The sequence below is a fragment of the Orbicella faveolata genome, unplaced genomic scaffold, assembly GCF_042242905.1.
Source record: "Orbicella faveolata isolate gen_17 unplaced genomic scaffold, um_ofav_v1 contig_27, whole genome shotgun sequence".
In the NCBI taxonomy this organism is placed as follows: Eukaryota; Metazoa; Cnidaria; class Anthozoa; order Scleractinia; family Merulinidae; genus Orbicella; species Orbicella faveolata.
This window is the reverse complement of record NW_028301555.1, coordinates 5,245,505-5,263,154: the sequence shown is the minus strand read 5'-3', so window position 1 is coordinate 5,263,154 and position 17,650 is coordinate 5,245,505. Positions and strand designations below refer to the sequence as shown.

The following is a 17,650-nucleotide window of genomic DNA, read 5'->3' as shown; positions in this document are numbered from 1 at the left end:
TGCACGGGAAGCGCGCGATCAATTGATCACTTCTATGAACATACGCGTTGAGCTGACCTCTTAGCGAGCGAAGGCTCTCTCGAGCGTGGGGCGCTAGTACGAGATCACGGCGATTTGCGTGGTTACATAATATACACATTAGATTGATTTTGGGCCGGAAAATACATTTACTTAAGTAATGTTGCCTCCTATTTGCGCTGTTGGGGATTATTTTGAAAATATGCAGGTTATGCTGAGATAAATTTTGCATCGTTGCAAAAATGAAAACACTGGAACGCCTTGCGCGTTGCGTGTAATCTCTGTACAGAGAAGATTGAGCGCCATCCAGGGATCCTTCCCCGAGGAAGGCGCCCATTCTTCTCTTTTGGGTACCCGGTGGGAAAAGGGGACTCCCTTATGAGCACAGGTTCCCCGCAAAGAGAAAAATAGGCAAATCACTCAAATTACAGAGGTTTATTAGGGTTTTATTACAGATTTACTCCAGAAAGACTACAAACAGACAATAAATTAATCAGAACTATAAAAAAAGTGAATGTAAAGTGAAAGTTCGTCTATTGCATAAAGCAAAACAGTAAGAAAAGGATATGAAAATCCAACAAACTTTCCCTCTGCTTCTCTAAGGGCTTGGGACCTTCTAGCAATTGAGCTAGGCAGCATTAAAAGTTTGAAGGTTTGGATTTATGATGGCATTTCCTCCATCAAGGGGACCATTACCCAAACCTCAGAAGCTGACTGCTAACTGAGGGAGCTAGGCTAGTTAACCGCCGCCCAGCACCCGGCGTTGTTCAAGCAAGCTTGAACTGGAATAACATAATAAAAAAAAAAAAAAAAAAAATGAATTGAAAATAATCCATAAGCTAATCTGTCTTCTTCTTTTTATACTCTTTCTTGTTTTTAAGGTTTTCTCTCCATGTCTCAAAGCTTTCAGTCATTTGGTTACAATACCAATTTCCAAAGTACTGTTTATGATTTTCAGGATCTCTCTTCTTTCCACATTTGGTGCAAACCATGTCATACAAGGATCGCTTACGACTGCTGCTTGCTTTCTGTTCCTGGGGAGTCCTTGCTTCATCTTTTTGTTTTGGGTTTGTTGGTGGTTGACACTGAGACTTTTGTTGCCCAGACTGATTGTGCTGTTCAGGCTGATGGTGTTGTGCTGTCATTTGTGGCTGTATTGTAACATGGTGATATCTTCTCTCTGCTGTTGGTGGCTGTAAAAAGGGAACAGGAGTTGGAAGTATTGGCACTGGCGGGCAAGCTTTCGCAGCTGGACCTCTGAGAATAGCTGTTCCCGTGGTATTGGTTGGTAATATAAATTTAAAGGGCACAGGAAAGTTGACTTGTGGCAGAGATGTAGGTAGCAGTATGGCTTGTGGTAAAGGTGTCTGAGATGTTGCTACTTCAGTTCGTTGAGGTAATCCCTGTTTAAGCATTTCTTGTTCTTTCTTCTTTTGTCGCTTGATATACCACTGACTTAGTGTTGTTTGGTTTATGTCTGGTAGCTGGATCTGTGTCTCTCTAGTCACCATGCCATTGTTCATAACACGTTCTTGTATGCCTGTGTAGTCTTTACACACAAGAGATCAACGGGTGGTTGTTTTTTTTCTTGATCTCTCTGGCCCAGGATGTACATTACACAGTTCAGATATTATTGCCTCGGTGTACCTGTTACAATCTGGCCATTGGGCTGGGGCACTGTTGGAGCCTAGAAAACATCTTAAAGAAAGAAAAAGGAAATCCTTTGATAAATAATTGTGTAATATATTTTACAACATTATAATACAGTTGCTCAGACCTCCTAGTGCTGTCCAGCCCAGGTACAATATTGGTACTTCTTCTCTTTGGAGCTTTAAACTTTCCCTTCACCAGCGTAGTGCGGTGTCGTGGAGCAAATGTTGTTGGCTGTTTGTCATATTCATGAAGGCTTTTCCACAATCTGATTATTTCATCGGCTTGGGTATTGGACAAGGCCATATTTCCATCTTTCAAAGAAACCAAATATGCTGCTAAAGCCTGGACTTCCCCATATCCCTCAATGTTGTCGGGCCCAGCAGAGTCCTAGAGAGCAATAAATGGTAATAATTGAAGGGGTGCACGAAAGAAAGTCCTAAGTGACCTTTGGAAAATTTTTAGGCAGCCAGGATTGAAATACTTCCCCTCACAGTGTACTCTAGTTTTAATTATTGTCTCAAAAAAAACTAGTAATTACTACTAGTTCTTATTAGACAATAATGAAGACAAAGTACACGGTATAAATTGCTGCGAGGTATTTCAATGCTGGTTACCTCAAAATGTTCTAAAAGTCACTTAGGGCTTTATTATTCCAAGCACCCCTTCAATTAAGGGTTTACTTAAATACATTGTTTAAATCCTTATATATGAACTTACATCTATGTCACATGGTAATTCACTTCCTGCATCATCCTCAGCGTAGTCTTCATCAGAAGTACTGGCAGTCTCTGAGTGTAGATGTAAATTCACATCTTTAGTTAAAAATTCAGGAAAGACACAGTCATTTTGAAGAAAATGTGCACTTACCTCTGTCACCACTAAACACCTGCTCTGCAACTGCAATAGTCTCATCTTCATTTGCACTAAATCCTTCATCTATTTGGTCTGGGTTAATATCTGAGAGAGGTTCTTCCCTGTCTGGTCTCAGATCTTCATCTTCTAGGTTGTTGTCCTTGAGAATCTCACCAGTTTGATTAAAGAGATATTCAACTCCTATCATTTCACCCGTATGGATTCCAATGTTCTGAACATTGGACTTCATTTTCTTACCAAGGACATCCTCACTTAGCTCATTCTCAGCTTGTATCAATAATCCACTGTAGCTTTCTGGTCCCGATTGAGTACTTGACACGGCAGCAGAAGCACGATCAGCATTCCACCTCATCAGGCCGTCTAACAAGTAAGCTTTAAAATGAATGTCACTTGCAGAAGTACCTGAAAAAAAAACAAGAACATTTTATAAACAAAAGTATTTGGGATGTGTTGAGTCTTTGCACTGATGTCATTACCTGGTATGAATTTATCAATATGCAGGTGGAATGACTCCAAAGAGGTTGAACCTCTTGCACATCTATAAGTTGGAAGTTGGACACCACCTTTAGTCAAGACTCCAGTTTTTGTATATAGTTGCACACCCTCAGGGTCCTGAATGCATGGAATGTGGTGCTTTTGGTTGTCCCACATTGCCCATATGCGGGTTTTGTCAAGCAGTGGAACTCCAGTAGTATCACAACCCTGGGGACCAGTAAATGTCAATAGTAGATCATAAATCATTGCAGTGGTGTCAACTACTCCCCAAGTTTTCCTACGGCAATGTAGAGCCAATTCTCTCCTAGTAATCTTTTCAATAATGGCTGCTTCAGAAGGGTCAGCAATGCCTTGACTCTGCAGTTGTCCTCTTTTGGCAGACTTTAATAAAGCCAGGTCTTCTTCACTCCATTGAAAGATGCACTGTGATAAACGACTGAGAAATACACTATAGAGTGGATGGGCCTCTGTATTACATCCAGCAGCAATTCGTCTCATAAAGTGCCAAATATCAAGGCGTATCACTAAATTGTCCCAGAGTGAGAACAAATTCTGAGTTTTGCTGCCTGTGGTTCCACTGCAACAATCTCTGTCAACGTAAAGGACCTCAGGAGGTAAAACACCAGCCATAGAAAATCTTCTCATAAGTCCATTTGCCATGTTTTCCAATCCAGTTCCTTCATTGACAGTCATCACTGACATTCAGGAGCACTTGTCCTTTTTCATTTCCAATATTGGTGGCCCAGGAAGCAGTACCAGCACTATCTCCCGCAAGTTTTCTCACAATTTTGTTGGTAGAGTCCATTTTCAATATTCTTCCAAAGACAGAAATGATGGATGCTTTAATATAGTCCATTCTGGGCATGATGCCTAGGGCATACACTGTGAGCAGCCACTTATACTTTGGCACTGGTACAAATTCTGGAGGCTCTTGGAACTTAAGCGGACCAGTGAGGCCACGTTTGGATGCATTTGAAAAGTATTTGCAGTCAGTCAGATACTGGGCTGATTTTTGGAGCCACTTTTCACTGTGTTCTTCAGTAAGCTTCTTTTGTAATTGTGTCGAGCTATTGCCAAGGCCCCTGTTTCTCAACAGTCTGATAACTCTGACATCACAAGCATATTGGTAGGTTAGCAGAACTAGAAACTGAACTTGATGGCCAGCATCAAGTTGTTTTACAATCTCAGGGCTCCAGCTGATAACCTTTTTTTGCCAACACCTACAATAAAGGTACTCTGCAGCAAGGTTGTAGTAGCTGTCAATGTCTAGGACTTGCCTCACAGTGCTGTATATCCCAGCGCTGGTGAGTGGTTTCTTGTCACATACTTCATGTGGGCAGTATAGTGTGACTTTCCAAAGCTTCCTTGGCATCCAAAGTAACAGCCGTTGAGCAAAGAATCTGTCTGGACAAGGTGGCTGTGTGGTGATAAGAGGTGGCTGAGGGGGATCCCACCATAGCTTGTTGACCCTAAAAGGGAATTAACAGTCAGACAAATTGTCTATGTAGAAACACCCTTCCCAGTCAAAATGATTAATGCATTCCCTGATGATAACACAGTCTCATGTTTATTATTAACTATTTAACAATGAAAGACAAGAAAAAATTAAAACTTAGTAGAAATAAAATATTAAAAAATTAAAAATTAAAAATTAAAAATAAATAAATAAATAGCAACTTAAATAGACAGCAATATTATTAACGTATCGGTCACCTGCTAAAGTCCAGCTTTGCCTTTCCCTTCTTGTTTGTTGTAAACAAGGCCTGAGATACCCACTGGTGGTCAGCTTTAGGTAATGTCTTACACCATCCTTCAGGGAGCAAGGGATGTTCTGAAGAATAATATACTAATATCATTAAAAAAGAAATCACAAATTAATAACACTTGACACAAAACCTGTACCTTGATTCCTGGCACTGCCGGTGAGGGCTATTGAAGCTGTTGGTACTTGCTCGGGTTCTGGTTGAGCCTCAGGCACCTCAACTACTTAAGCTAGTTGTGTTATAGGTACTCCTGGTTCAGGTGGTTGTATTGACAGAGATACTTCTGGTGTTGGCTGCTGACGTGTACTTGATTCACTGGTTTGTTGGACTACAATGAAATGAAGAAAATTCTTTCAGAACACATCTTCAAACAGAAACAGTTATCTGAGTTTTCAAAAATTACCTATATTCTTCTCTATTTGGTCAGCAATGACAGAAAGCTCCTCATCATCTGCATCTTGAGTACTTGACAATGTAGATGTAGATGTCACAGTGGCAGAGGGTTTCACTGGTTTTCTTTTTCTCGTTGATACAGGAATGGTGGGTTTGAACTTTGCAACACCTGCAGTTGAAGTAACCCTGGACAAATATTTCTCAGTGCTTATGTGTCCAGATGCCAGACCAGCTGCAAGTGAGGAGACAACTGGATTTGATGCAGAGCTTTGGCTTGGTTGCATGGAACTGCTTTGCTTTTTGGCCTCTTTATCCTCCCTCTGCTTTTTCTTCAGGGCCACAACATCACGACCCTCTTTAAAGGACTCCACATACTTCTTAAAGGCAGCTTTGTTTTGACTTATGGCAGAAGAGTGGGTCACTTTTTCATTGCGAATGTTATCAACAAACCAGCCAACATAGCCAAGAGCATTTTCCAGCATCCACCTGAATGACTGGCCACGATATTTTCCAAACTGGAGCAAGTACTCTCCTAGCACATCAATTTCATTTTTAACATCCCCTTTTCTCTTCTTGACAGCTTCAATAGCAAGTTTTCTGACCTGAACGAAATAGTATATTGATAACAATGATTAGGTCGTTGTGTTGACCTTAGAAATTAAAGTCTCCTCAGGGTAAGTCTGTATATAAAATCAAAGGAACACAGAGAAACTTTCATTAGGAAATGTGCAAGTAGTTTAATACACACAAGGCTCAAATCTAGCTCAGGTCACACTAGAGTCGCATGTAATATAATTACAAAAAAATTAGCCAACTAAATGGTTTTCCGTCGATTTTTTAAACACCATTTTGATTAATAATTCGGTCTATTTGACACTCTTTGAGCTTGTTTCTTTATCAGTGAGACAGTGACCTGACTTGCACTTGTAGAATATGACCAGAACTTTCGGCCCGCCGATTCAATATCGAGGAAAAACAAATCTGCACTCGAACTCGGTCTTAAAATTATAATTGTTTTGTTTGTCTCTAAGCCCTCAGGATATTATAATTAAGAGTTCAATGAAGCACTTAGTCTTAATTGATGTTTTGTTGAACGAAACAAAAGCAACAAGCCGTTCTCAGGACCAAACAATTGGCTTTTTAAATTTTAATCTTAACAATTCTAAATTGTTTAAGCTTACCTCTTCGGGAGGTTTGCTAATCACTTGCGGCTCATTCTTTCCCTGGCGCTTGTCCTGTTGCTCCGAATTCTTCTTGAACACCTCGTCTGCTTCTCCTGTGTAGCCAAGCATCAAATCCCTATTGGAAAAACGTCTAAACTTCGGCATTCTCGCCATGGCGGAAAGATATAAACAGAAAAGAAAACCACAAAGGCAAACGACAAGTACGAAAACGATCGAGCGCGTAAGTCTCTTCCACGAATAATTTTTGGCAGAAAATAGTTCTAAACGGATCCTTATAACACAGATTACAACGCTCGATGTCTTCGTTGGTCTCTGTCTCTTTCAATAACTTCTTGTAATCGCTTTTCAAAGTCCTACCTTTCGATTCAAAATCTTAAAAGGTAAGAGAAAGAAGCTCGCTAGGTTTGTTGTTGTTAACTTGAAAATTGACCAATCACATCCACTCGTTTGGTGATTCGAAATCTACTAGATGTGATTGGTCAGCTTAACGAAATGTACAGGATATCATTGGTCCAAAACTGCTAATCTACAGGATACGATTGGCTCACTCAACAGAGAAGATTTATGGTGTTCCATCCCCGAGGAAGGCGCCCATTCTTCTCTGTTGGGTACCCGGTGGGAAAAGGGGACTCCCTTATGAGCACAGGCTCCCCGCAAAGAGAAAAATAGGCAAATCACTCAAATTACAGAGGTTTATTAGGGTTTTATTACATATTTACTCCAGAAAGACTACAAACACACAATAAATTAATCAGAACTATAAAAAAAGTGAATGTAAAGTGAAAGTTCGTCTATTGCATAAAGCAAAACAGTAAGAAAAGGATATGAAAATCCAACAAACTTTCCCTCTGCTTCTCTAAGGGCTTGGGACCTTCTAGCAATTGAGCTAGGCAGCATTAAAAGTTTGAAGGTTTGGATTTATGATGGCATTTCCTCCATCAAGGGGACCATTACCCAAACCTCAGAGGCTGACTGCTAACTGAGGGAGCTAGGCTAGTTAACCGCCGCCCAGCACCCGGCGTTGTTCAAGCAAGCTTGAACTGGAATAACATAAGAAAACAAAAAAAAAAATGAATTGAAAATAATCCATAAGCTAATCTGTCTTCTTCTTTTTATATCCTTTCTTGTTTTTAAGGTTTTCTCTCCATGTCTCAAAGCTTTTAGTCATTTGTTTACAATACCAATTTCCAAAGTACTGTATATGATTTTCAGGATCTCTCTTCTTTCCACATTTGGTGCAAACCATGTCATACATGGATCGCTTACGACTGCTGCTTGCTTTCTGTTCCTGGGGAGTCCTTGCTTCATCTTTTTGTTTTGGGTTTGTTGGTGGTTGACACTGAGACTTTTGTTGCCCAGACTGATTGTGCTGTTCAGGCTGATGGTGTTGTGCTGTCATTTGTGGCTGTATTGTAACATGGTGATATCTTCTGTCTGCTGTTGGTGGCTGTAAAAAGGGAACAGGAGCTGGAAGTATTGGCACTGGCGGGCAAGCTTTCGCAGCTGGACCTCTGAGAATAGCTGTTCCTGTGGTATTGGTTGGTAATATAAATTTAAAGGGCACAGGAAAGTTGACTTGTGGCAGAGATGTAGGTAGCAGTATGGCTTGTGGTAAAGGTGTCTGAGATGTTGCTGCTTCAGTTCGTTGAGGTAATCCCTGTTTAAGCATTTCTTGTTCTTTCTTCTTTTGTTGCTTGATATACCACTGACTTAGTGTTGTTTGGTTTACGTCTGGTAGCTGGATCTGTGTCTCTCTAGTCACCATGCCATTGTTCATAACACATTCCTGTATGCCTCTGTAGTCTTTACACACAAGAGACCAATGGGTGGTTGTTTTTTTTCTTGATCTCTCTGGCCCAGGATGTACATTACACAGTTCAGATATTATCGCCTCAGTGTACCTGTTACAATCTGGCCATTGGGCTGGGGCACTGTTGGAGCCTAGAAAACATCTTAAAGAAAGAAAAAGGAAATCCTTTGATAAATAATTGTGTAATATATTTTACAATGTCATGATACAGTTGCTCACCTCCTAGTGCTGTCCAGCCCAGGTACAACATTGGTACTTCTTCTCTTTGGAGCTTTAAACTTTCTCTTCACCAGCGTAGTGCGGTGTCGTGGAGCAAATGTTGTTGGCTGTTTGTCATATTCATGAAGGCTTTTCCACAATCTGATTATTTCATTGGCTTGGGTATTGGACAAGGCCATATTTCCATCTTTCAAAGAAACCAAATACCCCTATGCTGCTAAAGCCTGGACTTCCCCATATCCCTCAATGTTGTCGGGCCCAGCAGAGTCCTAGAGAGCAATAAATGGTAATAATTGAAGGGGTGCACGAAATAAAGTCCTAAGTGACCTTTGGAAAATTTTTAGGCAGCCAGGATTGAAATACTTCCCCTCACAGTGTACTCATAGTTTTACTTATTGTCTCAAAAAAAAAGGTAATTACTACTAGTTCTTATTAGACAATAATGAAGACAAAGTACACGGTATAAATTGCTGTGAGGTATTTCAATGCTGGTTACCTCAAAATGTTCTAAAAGTCACTTAGGGCTTTATTATTCCAAGCACCCCTTCAATTAAGGGTTTACTTAAATAAATTGTTTAAATCCTTATAATTATATGAACTTACATCTATGTCACATGGTAATTCACTTCCTGCATCATCCTCAGTGTAGTCTTCATCAGAAGTACTGGCAGCCTCTGAGTGTAGATGTAAATTCACATTTTTAGTTAAAAATTCAGGAAAGGCACAGTCATTTTGAAGAAAATGTGCACTTACCTCTGTCACCACTAAACACCTGCTCTGCAACTGCAATAGTCTCATCTTCATTTTCACTAAATCCTTCATCTATTTGGTCTGGGTTAATATCTGAGAGAGGTTCTTCCCTGTCTGGTCTCAGATCTTCATCTTCTAGGTTGTTGTCCTTGAGAATCTCACCAGTTTGATTAAAGAGATATTCAACTCCTATCATTTCACCCGTGTGGATTCCAATGTTCTGAACATTGGACTTCACTTTCTTACCAAGGACATCCTCACTTAGCTCATTCACAGCTTGTATTAATAATCCACTGTAGCTTTCTGGTCCCGATTGAGTACTTGACACTGCAGCAGAAGCACGATCAGCATTCCACCTCATCAGGCCATCTAACAAGTAAGCTTTAAAATGAATGTCACTTGCAGAAGTACCTGAAAAAAAAACAAGAACATTTTATAAACAAAAGTATTTGGGATGTGTTGAGTCTTTGCACTGATGTCATTACCTGGTATGAATTTATCAATATGCAGGTGGAATGACTCCAAAGAGGTTGAACCTCTTGCACACCTATAAGTTGGAAGTTGGACACCACCTTTAGTCAAGACTCCAGTTTTTGTATATAGTTGCACACCCTCAGGGTCCTGAATGCATGGAATGTGGTGCCTTTGGTTGTCCCACATTGCCCATATGCGGGTTTTGTCAAGCAATGGAACTCCAATAGTATCACAACCCTGGGGACCAGTAAATGTCAATAGTAGATCATAAATCATTGCAGTGGTGTCAACTACTCCCCAAGTTTTCCTACGGCAATGTAGAGCCAATTCTCTCCTAGTAATCTTTTCAATAATGGCTGCTTCAGAAGGGTCAGCAATGCCTTGACTCTGCAGTTGTCCTCTTTTGGCAGACTTTAATAAAGCCAGGTCTTCTTCACTCCATTGAAAGATGCACTGTGATAAACGACTGAGAAATACACTATAGAGTGGATGGGCCTCTGTATTACATCCAGCAGCAATTCGTCTCATAAAGTGCCAAATATCAAGGCGTATCACTCAATTGTCCCAGAGTGAGAACAAATTCTGAGTTTTGCTGCCTGTGGTTCCACTGCAACAATCTCTGTCAACGTAAAGGACCTCAGGATGTGAAACACCAGCCATAGAAAATCTTCTCATAAGTCCATTAGCCATGTTTTCCAATCCAGTTCCTTCATTGACAGTCATCACTGACATGAGCACTTGTCCTTTTTCATTTCCAATATTGGTGGCCCAGGAAGCAGTACCAGCACTATCTCCTGCAAGTTTTCTCACAATTTTGTTGGTAGAGTCCATTTTCAATATTCTTCCAAAGACAAAAGTGATGGATGCTTTAATATAGTCCATTCTGGCCATGATGTCTAGGGCATACACTGTGAGCAGCCACTTATACTTTGGCACTGGTACAAATTCTGGAGGCTCTTGGAACTTAAGGGGACCAGTGAGGCCACGTTTGGATGCATTTGAAAAGTATTTGCAGTCAGTCAGATACTGGGCTGATTTTTGGAGCCACTTTTCACTGTGTTCTTCAGTAAGCTTCTTTTGTAATTGTGTCGAGCTATTGCCAAGGCCCCTGTTTCTCAACAGTCTGATAACTCTGACATCACAAGCATATTGGTAGGTTAGGAGAACTGGAAACTGAACTTGATGGCCAGCATCAAGTTGTTTTACAATCTCAGGGCTCCAGCTGATAACCTTTTTTTGCCAACACCTACAATAAAGGTACTCTGCAGCAAGGTTGTAGTAGCTGTCAATGTCTAGGACTTGCCTCACAGTGCTGTATATCCCAGCACTGGTGAGTGGTTTCTTGTGACATCCTTCATGTGGGCAGTATAGTGTGACTTTCCAAAGCTTCCTTGGCATCCAAAGTAACAGCCGTTGAGCAAAGAATCTGTCCGGACAAGGTGGCTGTGTGGTGATAAGAGGTGGCTGAGGGGGATCCCACCATAGCTTGTTGACCCTAAAAGGGAATTAATAGTCAGACAAATTGTCTATGTAGAAACACCCTTCCCAGTCATAATGATCAATGCATTCCCTGATGATAACACAGTGTCATGTTTGTTATTAACTATTTAACAATGAAAGACAAGAAAAAATTAAAACTTAGTAGAAATAAAATATTAAAAAATTAAAAATTAAAAATTAAAAATAAATAAATAAATAGCAACTTAAATAGACAGCAATATTATTAACGTATCGGTCACCTGCTAAAGTCCAGCTTTGCCTTTCCCTTCTCATTTGTTGTAAACAAGGCCTCAGATACCCACTGGTAATGTCTTACGCCATCCTTCAAGGAGCAAGGGATGTTCTGAAGAATAATATACTAATATCATTAAAAAAGAAATCACAAATTAATAACACTTGACAGAAAACCTGTACCTTGATTTCTGGCACTGCCGGTGAGGGCTATTGAAGCTGTTGGTACTTGCTCGGGTTCTGGTTGAGCCTCAGGCACCTCAACTACTTAAGCTAGTTGTGTTACAGGTACTCCTGGTTCAGGTGGTTGTATTGACAGAGATACTTCTGGTGTTGGCTGCTGACGTGTACTTGATTCACTGGTTTGTTGGACTACAATGAAATGAAGAAAATTCTTTCAGAACACATCTTCAAACAGAAACAGTTATCTGAGTTTTCAAACATTACCTAAATTCTTCTCTATTTGGTCAGCAATGGCAGAAAGCTCCTCATCATCTGCATCTTGAGTACTTGACAATGTAGATGTAGATGTCACAGTGGCAGAGGGTTTCACTGGTTTTCTTTTTCTCGTTGATACAGGAATGGTGGGTTTGAACTTTGCAACACCTGCAGTTGAAGTAACCCTGGACAAATATTTCTCAGTGCTTATGTGTCCAGATGCCAGACCAGCTGCAAGTGAGGAGACAACTGGATTTAATGCAGAGCTTTGGCTTGGTTGCATGGAACTGCTTTGCTTTTTGGCCTCTTTATCCTCCCTCTGCTTTTTCTTCAGGGCCACAACATCACGACCCTCTTTAAAGGACTCCACATACTTCTTAAAGGCAGCTTTGTTTGGACTTATGGCAGAGTGGGTCACTTTTTCATTGCGAATGTTATCAACAAACCAGCCAACATAGCCAAGAGCATTTTCCAGCATCCACCTGAATGACTGGCCACGATATTTTCCAAACTGGAGCAAGTACTCTCCTAGCACATCAATTTCATTTTTAACATCCCCTTTTCTCTTCTTGACAGCTTCAATAGCAAGTTTTCTGACCTGAACGAAATAGTATATTGATAACAATGATTAGGTCGTTGTGTTGACCTTAGAAATTAAAGTCTCCTCAGGGTAAGTCTGTATATAAAATCAAAGGAACACAGAGAAACTTTCATTAGGAAATGTGCAAGTAGTTTAATACACACAAGGCTCAAATCTAGCTCAGGTCACACTAGAGTCGCATGTAATAGAATTACAAAAAAATTAGCCAACTAAATGGTTTTCCGTCGATTTTTTAAACACCATTTTGATTAATAATTCGGTCTATTTGACACTCTTTGAGCTTGTTTCTTTATCAGTGAGACAGTGACCTGACTTGCACTTGTAGAATATGACCAGAACTTTCGGCCCGCCGATTCAATATCGAGGAAAAACAAATCTGCACTCGAACTCGGTCTTAAAATTATAATTGTTTTGTTTGTCTCTAAGGCCTCAGGATATTATAATTAAGAGTTCAATGAAGCACTTAATCTTAATTGATGTTTTGTTGAACGAAACAAAAGCAACAAGCCGTTCTCAGGACCAAACAATTGGCTTTTTAAATTTTAATCTTAACAATTCTAAATTGTTTAAGCTTACCTCTTCGGGAGGTTTGCTAATCACTTGCGGCTCATTCTTTCCCTGGCGCTTGTCCTGTTGCTCCGAATTCTTCTTGAACACCTCGTCTGCTTCTCCTGTGTAGCCAAGCATCAAATCCCCATTGCAAAAACGTCTAAACTTCGGCATTCTCGCCATGGCGGAAAGATATAAACAGAAAAGAAAACCACAAAGGCAAACGACAAGTACGAAAACGATCGAGCGCGTAAGTCTCTTCCACGAATAATTTTTGGCAGAAAATAGTTCTAAACGGATCCTTATAACACAGATTACAACGCTCGATGTCTTCGTTGGTCTCTGTCTCTTTCAATAACTTCTTGTAATCGCTTTTCAAAGTCCTACCTTTCGATTCAAAATCTTAAAAGGTAAGAGAAAGAAGCTCGCTAGGTTTATTGTTGTTAACTTGCAAATTGACCAATCACATCCACTCGTTTGGTGATTCGAAATCTACTAGATGTGATTGGTCAGCTTAACGAAATGTACAGGATATCATTGGTCCAAAACTGCTAATCTACAGGATACGATTGGCTCACTCAACAGAGAAGATTTATGGTGTTCCATCCCCGAGGAAGGCGCCCATTCTTCTCTGTTGGGTACCCGGTGGGAAAAGGGGACTCCCTTATGAGCACAGGCTCCCCACAAAGAGAAAAATAGGCAAATCACTCAAATTACAGAGGTTTATTAGGGTTTTATTACAGATTTACTCCAGAAAGACTACAAACACACAATAAATTAATCAGAACTATAAAAAAAGTGAATGTAAAGTGAAAGTTCGTCTATTGCATAAAGCAAAACAATAAGAAAAGGATATGAAAATCCAACAAACTTTCCCTCTGCTTCTCTAAGGGCTTGGGACCTTCTAGCAATTGAGCTAGGCAGCATTAAAAGTTTGAAGGTTTGGATTTATGATGGCATTTCCTCCATCAAGGGGACCATTACCCAAACCTCAGAAGCTGACTGCTAACTGAGGGAGCTAGGCTAGTTAACCGCCGCCCAGCACCCGGCGTTGTTCAAGCAAGCTTGAACTGGAATAACATAATAATAATAAAAAAAATGAATTGAAAATAATCTATAAGCTAATCTGTCTTCTTCTTTTTATACTCTTTCTTGTTTTTAAGGTTTTCTCTCCATGTCTCAAAGCTTTCAGTCATTTGGTTACAATACCAATTTCCAAAGTACTGTTTATGATTTTCAGGATCTCTCTTCTTTCCACATTTGGTGCAAACCATGTCATACAAGGATCGCTTACGACTGCTGCTTGCTTTCTGTTCCTGGGGAGTCCTTGCTTCATCTTTTTGTTTTGGGTTTGTTGGTGGTTGACACTGAGACTTTTGTTGCCCAGACTGATTGTGCTGTTCAGGCTGATGGTGTTGTGCTGTCATTTGTGGCTGTATTGGAACATGGTGATATCTTCTCTCTGCTGTTGATGGCTGTAAAAAGGGAACAGGAGCTGGAAGTATTGGCACTGGCGGGCAAGCTTTCGCAGCTGGACCTCTGAGAATAGCTGTTCCTGTGGTATTGGTTGGTAATATAAATTTAAAGGGCACAGGAAAGTTGACTTGTGGCAGAGATGTAGGTAGCAGTATGGCTTGTGGTAAAGGTGTCTGAGATGTTGCTGCTTCAGTTCGTTGAGGTAATCCCTGTTTAAGCATTTCTTGTTCTTTCATCTTTTGTCGCTTGATATACCACTGACTTAGTGTTGTTTGGTTTATGTCTGGTAGCTGGATCTGTGTCTCTCTAGTCACCATGCCATTGTTCATAACACGTTCTTGTATGCCTCTGTAGTCTTTACACACAAGAGACCAACGGGTGGTTGTTTTTTTTCTTGATCTCTCTGGCCCAGGATGTACATTACACAGTTCAGATATTATTGCCTCAGTGTACCTGTTGCAATCTGGCCATTGGGCTGGGGCACTGTTGGAGCCTAGAAAACATCTTAAAGAAAGAAAAAGGAAATGCTTTTATAAATAATTGTGTAATATATTTTACAACATTATAATACAGTTGCTCACCTCCTAGTGCTGTCCAGCCCAGGTACAACATTGGTACTTCTTCTCTTTGGAGCTTTAAACTTTCCCTTCACCAGCGCAGTGCGGTGTCGTGGAGCAAATGTTGTTGGCTGTTTGTCATATTCATGAAGGCTTTTCCACAATCTGATTATTTCATTGGCTTGGGTATTGGACAAGACCATATTGCCATCTTTCAAAGAAACCAAATATGCTGCTAAAGCCTGGACTTCCCCATATCCCTCAATGTTGTCGGGCCCAGCAGAGTCCTAGAGAGCAATAAATGGTAATAATTGAAGGGGTGCATGAAATAAAGTCCTAAGTGACCTTTGGAAAATTTTTAGGCAGCCAGGATTGAAATACTTCCCCTCACAGTGTACTCTAGTTTTAATTATAGTCTCAAAAAAACTAGTAATTACTACTAGTTCTTATTAGACAATAATGAAGACAAAGTACACGGTATCAATTGCTGCAAGGTATTTCAATGCTGGTTACCTCAAAATGTTCTAAAAGTCACTTAGGGCTTTATTATTCCAAGCACCCCTTCAATTAAGGGTTTACTTAAATAAATTGTTTAAATCCTTATATATGAACTTACATCTATCTCACATGGTAATTCACTTCCTGCATCATCCTCAGTGTAGTCTTCATCAGAAGTACTGGCAGTCTCTGAGTGTAGATGTAAATTCACATCTTTAGTTAAAAATTTAGGAAAGACAGTCATTTTGAAGAAAATGTGCACTTACCTCTGTCACCACTAAACACCTGCTCTGCAACTGCAATAGTCTCATCTTCATTTTCACTAAATCCTTCATCTATTTGGTCTGGGTTAATATCTGAGAGAGGTTCTTCCCTGTCTGGTCTCAGATCTTCATCTTCTAGGTTGTTGTCCTTGAGAATCTCACCAGTTTGATTAAAGAGATATTCAACTCCTATCATTTCACCTGTGTGGATTCCAATGTTCTGAACATTGGACTTCATTTTCTTACCAAGGAAATCCTCACTTAGCTCATTCACAGCTTGTATTAATAATCCACTGTAGCTTTCTGGTCCCGATTGAGTACTTGACACGGCAGCAGAAGCACGATCAGCATTCCACCTCATCAGGCCATCTAACAAGTAAGCTTTAAAATGAATGTCACTTGCAGAAGTACCTGAAAAAAAAACAAGAACATTTTATAAACAAAAGTATTTGGGATGTGTTGAGTCTTTGCACTGATGTCATTACCTGGTATGAATTTATCAATATGCAGGTGGAATGACTCCAAAGAGGTTGAACCTCTTGCACATCTATAAGTTGGAAGTTGGACACCACCTTTAGTCAAGACTCCAGTTTTTGTATATAGTTGCACACCCTCAGGGTCCTGAATGCATGGAATGTGGTGCTTTTGGTTGTCCCACATTGCTCATATGCGGGTTTTGTCAAGCAATGACAAATAGTAGATCAATAGTAATCATTGCAGTGGTGTCAACTACTCCCCGAGTTTTCCTATGGCAATGTAGAGCCAATTCTCTCCTAGTAATCTTTTCAATAATGGCTGCTTCAGAAGGGTCAGCAATGCCTTGACTCCGCAGTTGTCCTCTTTTGGCAGACTTTAATAAAGCCAGGTCTTCTTCACTCCATTGAAAGATGCACTGTGATAAACGACTGAGAAATACACTATAGAGTGGATGGGCCTCTGTATTACATCCAGCAGCAATTCATCTCATAAAGTGCCAAATATCAAGGCGTATCACTAAATTGTCCCAGAGTGAGAACAGATTCTGAGTTTTGCCGCCTGTGGTTCCACTGCAACAATCTCTGTCAATGTAAAGGACCTCAGGATGTGAAACACCAGCCATAGAAAATCTTCTCATAAGTCCATTTGCCATGTTTTCCAATCCAGTTCCTTCATTGACAGTCATCACTGACATGAGCACTTGTCCTTTTTCATTTCCAATATTGGTGGCCCAGGAAGCAGTACCAGCACTATCTCCCGCAAGTTTTCTCACAATTTTGTTGGTAGAGTCCATTTTCAATATTCTTCCAAAGACAGAAATGATGGATGCTTTAATATAGTCCATTCTGAGCATGATGCCTAGGGCATACACTGTGAGTAGCCACTTATACTTTGGCACTGGTACAAATTCTGGAGGCTCCTGGAACTTAAGGGGACCAGTGAGGCCACGTTTGGATGCATTTGAAAAGTATTTGCAGTCAGTCAGATACTGGGCTGATTTTTGGAGCCACTTTTCACTGTGTTCTTCAGTAAGCTTCTTTTGTAATTGTGTCGAGCTATTGCCAAGGCCCCTGTTTCTCAACAGTCTGATAACTCTGACATCACAAGCATATTGGTAGGTTAGCAGAACTGGAAACTGAACTTGATGGCCAGCATCAAGTTGTTTTACAATCTCAGGGCTCCAGCTGATAACCTTTTTTTGCCAACACCTACAATAAAGGTACTCTGCAGCAAGGTTGTAGTAGCTGTCAATGTCTAGGACTTGCCTCACAGTGTTGTATATCCCAGCGCTGGTGAGTGGTTTCTTGGCATCCAAAGTAACAGCCGTTGAGCAAAGAATCTGTCCGGACAAGGTGGCTGTGTGGTGATAAGAGGTGGCTGAGGGGGATCCCACCATAGCTTGTTGAGCCTAAAAGGGAATTAATAGTC

The 17,650-nt window shown here is 40.5% G+C and overlaps 8 protein-coding genes across 9 annotated transcripts; all 8 read right to left on the bottom strand.

Annotated features, from left to right (window-relative positions):
- Positions 1 to 1,073: 1,073 nt before the first annotated feature.
- On the bottom strand, positions 1,074 to 4,895 carry LOC149107287 (uncharacterized). The gene is given in 7 exon segments (XM_089297119.1): positions 1,074 to 1,716; positions 1,796 to 2,058; positions 2,389 to 2,459; positions 2,539 to 2,946; positions 3,021 to 3,744; positions 3,746 to 4,508; positions 4,753 to 4,895. Coding segments are annotated over 7 exon segments (2,505 nt in total). The 3' UTR covers positions 1,074 to 1,583.
- A 172-nt stretch (positions 4,896 to 5,067) lies between these two features.
- On the bottom strand, positions 5,068 to 7,187 carry LOC149107286 (uncharacterized). 2 transcript variants are annotated; one of them, XM_089296645.1, is made up of 3 exons: positions 6,737 to 7,187; positions 6,377 to 6,494; positions 5,068 to 5,797 (listed from the first exon to the last, which is right to left on the bottom strand). In XM_089296645.1, exons 2-3 carry the CDS (start codon positions 6,485 to 6,487, stop codon positions 5,195 to 5,197), a joined length of 714 nt encoding a protein of 237 aa, XP_089152771.1. In that variant the 5' UTR covers positions 6,488 to 6,494; positions 6,737 to 7,187; the 3' UTR covers positions 5,068 to 5,194. The 2 variants fall into 2 exon arrangements, with proteins under 2 accessions (XP_089152771.1, XP_089152770.1); XM_089296644.1 differs by having other exon boundaries at positions 6,377 to 7,187.
- Positions 7,188 to 7,275: 88 nt separating this feature from the next.
- On the bottom strand, positions 7,276 to 8,587 carry LOC149107285 (uncharacterized). The gene is made up of 2 exons (XM_089296640.1): positions 8,409 to 8,587; positions 7,276 to 8,331 (listed from the first exon to the last, which is right to left on the bottom strand). The coding sequence occupies exons 1-2, from the start codon at positions 8,585 to 8,587 to the stop codon at positions 7,473 to 7,475; spliced, it is 1,038 nt and encodes a 345-aa protein (XP_089152766.1). The 3' UTR covers positions 7,276 to 7,472.
- A 30-nt stretch (positions 8,588 to 8,617) lies between these two features.
- Positions 8,618 to 10,195, bottom strand: LOC149107284 (uncharacterized). Its single transcript, XM_089296637.1, has 4 exons — positions 9,644 to 10,195; positions 9,162 to 9,569; positions 9,012 to 9,082; positions 8,618 to 8,677 (listed from the first exon to the last, which is right to left on the bottom strand). The coding sequence occupies exons 1-4, from the start codon at positions 10,158 to 10,160 to the stop codon at positions 8,618 to 8,620; spliced, it is 1,056 nt and encodes a 351-aa protein (XP_089152763.1). The 5' UTR covers positions 10,161 to 10,195.
- On the bottom strand, positions 10,103 to 11,456 carry LOC149107283 (uncharacterized). Its single transcript, XM_089296643.1, has 2 exons — positions 11,372 to 11,456; positions 10,103 to 11,127 (listed from the first exon to the last, which is right to left on the bottom strand). The coding sequence occupies exon 2, from the start codon at positions 11,028 to 11,030 to the stop codon at positions 10,188 to 10,190; it is 843 nt and encodes a 280-aa protein (XP_089152769.1). The 5' UTR covers positions 11,031 to 11,127; positions 11,372 to 11,456; the 3' UTR covers positions 10,103 to 10,187.
- A 99-nt stretch (positions 11,457 to 11,555) lies between these two features.
- Positions 11,556 to 13,362, bottom strand: LOC149107282 (uncharacterized). Its single transcript, XM_089296642.1, has 3 exons — positions 12,979 to 13,362; positions 11,811 to 12,399; positions 11,556 to 11,735 (listed from the first exon to the last, which is right to left on the bottom strand). The coding sequence occupies exons 1-3, from the start codon at positions 13,132 to 13,134 to the stop codon at positions 11,632 to 11,634; spliced, it is 849 nt and encodes a 282-aa protein (XP_089152768.1). The 5' UTR covers positions 13,135 to 13,362; the 3' UTR covers positions 11,556 to 11,631.
- A 297-nt stretch (positions 13,363 to 13,659) lies between these two features.
- Positions 13,660 to 16,420, bottom strand: LOC149107281 (uncharacterized). The gene is made up of 5 exons (XM_089296607.1): positions 16,231 to 16,420; positions 15,749 to 16,156; positions 15,601 to 15,671; positions 15,009 to 15,271; positions 13,660 to 14,931 (listed from the first exon to the last, which is right to left on the bottom strand). Exons 1-5 carry the CDS (start codon positions 16,403 to 16,405, stop codon positions 14,073 to 14,075), a joined length of 1,776 nt encoding a protein of 591 aa, XP_089152733.1. The 5' UTR covers positions 16,406 to 16,420; the 3' UTR covers positions 13,660 to 14,072.
- Positions 16,421 to 16,654: 234 nt separating this feature from the next.
- Positions 16,655 to 17,626, bottom strand: LOC149107280 (uncharacterized). Its single transcript, XM_089296641.1, has one exon. It carries the CDS (start codon positions 17,616 to 17,618, stop codon positions 16,704 to 16,706), a length of 915 nt encoding a protein of 304 aa, XP_089152767.1. The 5' UTR covers positions 17,619 to 17,626; the 3' UTR covers positions 16,655 to 16,703.
- Positions 17,627 to 17,650: the final 24 nt, after the last annotated feature.

Coding starts and splice junctions, on each gene's coding strand:
- LOC149107286 (XM_089296644.1), bottom strand. CDS start 6,532: ATGGCGAGAATGCCGAAGTTTAGACGTTTTTCCAATAGGGATTTGATG. Junction 5,798..6,376: donor TTAGCAAACCTCCCGAAGAG/GTAAGCTTAAAC, acceptor TATTTCGTTCAG/GTCAGAAAACTTGCTATTGA.
- LOC149107285 (XM_089296640.1), bottom strand. CDS start 8,587: ATGGCCTTGTCCAATACCCAAGCCAATGAAATAATCAGATTGTGGAAA. Junction 8,332..8,408: donor GGGCTGGACAGCACTAGGAG/GTGAGCAACTGT, acceptor TCTTTCTTTAAG/ATGTTTTCTAGGCTCCAACA.
- LOC149107284 (XM_089296637.1), bottom strand. CDS start 10,160: ATGAGACGAATTGCTGCTGGATGTAATACAGAGGCCCATCCACTCTAT. Junction 9,570..9,643: donor TATTGATAAATTCATACCAG/GTAATGACATCA, acceptor TTTTTTTTTCAG/GTACTTCTGCAAGTGACATT. Junction 9,083..9,161: donor GGTGTTTAGTGGTGACAGAG/GTAAGTGCACAT, acceptor ATCTACACTCAG/AGGCTGCCAGTACTTCTGAT.
- LOC149107283 (XM_089296643.1), bottom strand. CDS start 11,030: ATGCCAAGGAAGCTTTGGAAAGTCACACTATACTGCCCACATGAAGGA.
- LOC149107282 (XM_089296642.1), bottom strand. CDS start 13,134: ATGGCGAGAATGCCGAAGTTTAGACGTTTTTGCAATGGGGATTTGATG. Junction 12,400..12,978: donor TTAGCAAACCTCCCGAAGAG/GTAAGCTTAAAC, acceptor TATTTCGTTCAG/GTCAGAAAACTTGCTATTGA. Junction 11,736..11,810: donor CCAAATAGAGAAGAATTTAG/GTAATGTTTGAA, acceptor ATTTCATTGTAG/TCCAACAAACCAGTGAATCA.
- LOC149107281 (XM_089296607.1), bottom strand. CDS start 16,405: ATGTGGGACAACCAAAAGCACCACATTCCATGCATTCAGGACCCTGAG. Junction 16,157..16,230: donor TATTGATAAATTCATACCAG/GTAATGACATCA, acceptor TTTTTTTTTCAG/GTACTTCTGCAAGTGACATT. Junction 15,672..15,748: donor GGTGTTTAGTGGTGACAGAG/GTAAGTGCACAT, acceptor ATCTACACTCAG/AGACTGCCAGTACTTCTGAT.
- LOC149107280 (XM_089296641.1), bottom strand. CDS start 17,618: ATGGTGGGATCCCCCTCAGCCACCTCTTATCACCACACAGCCACCTTG.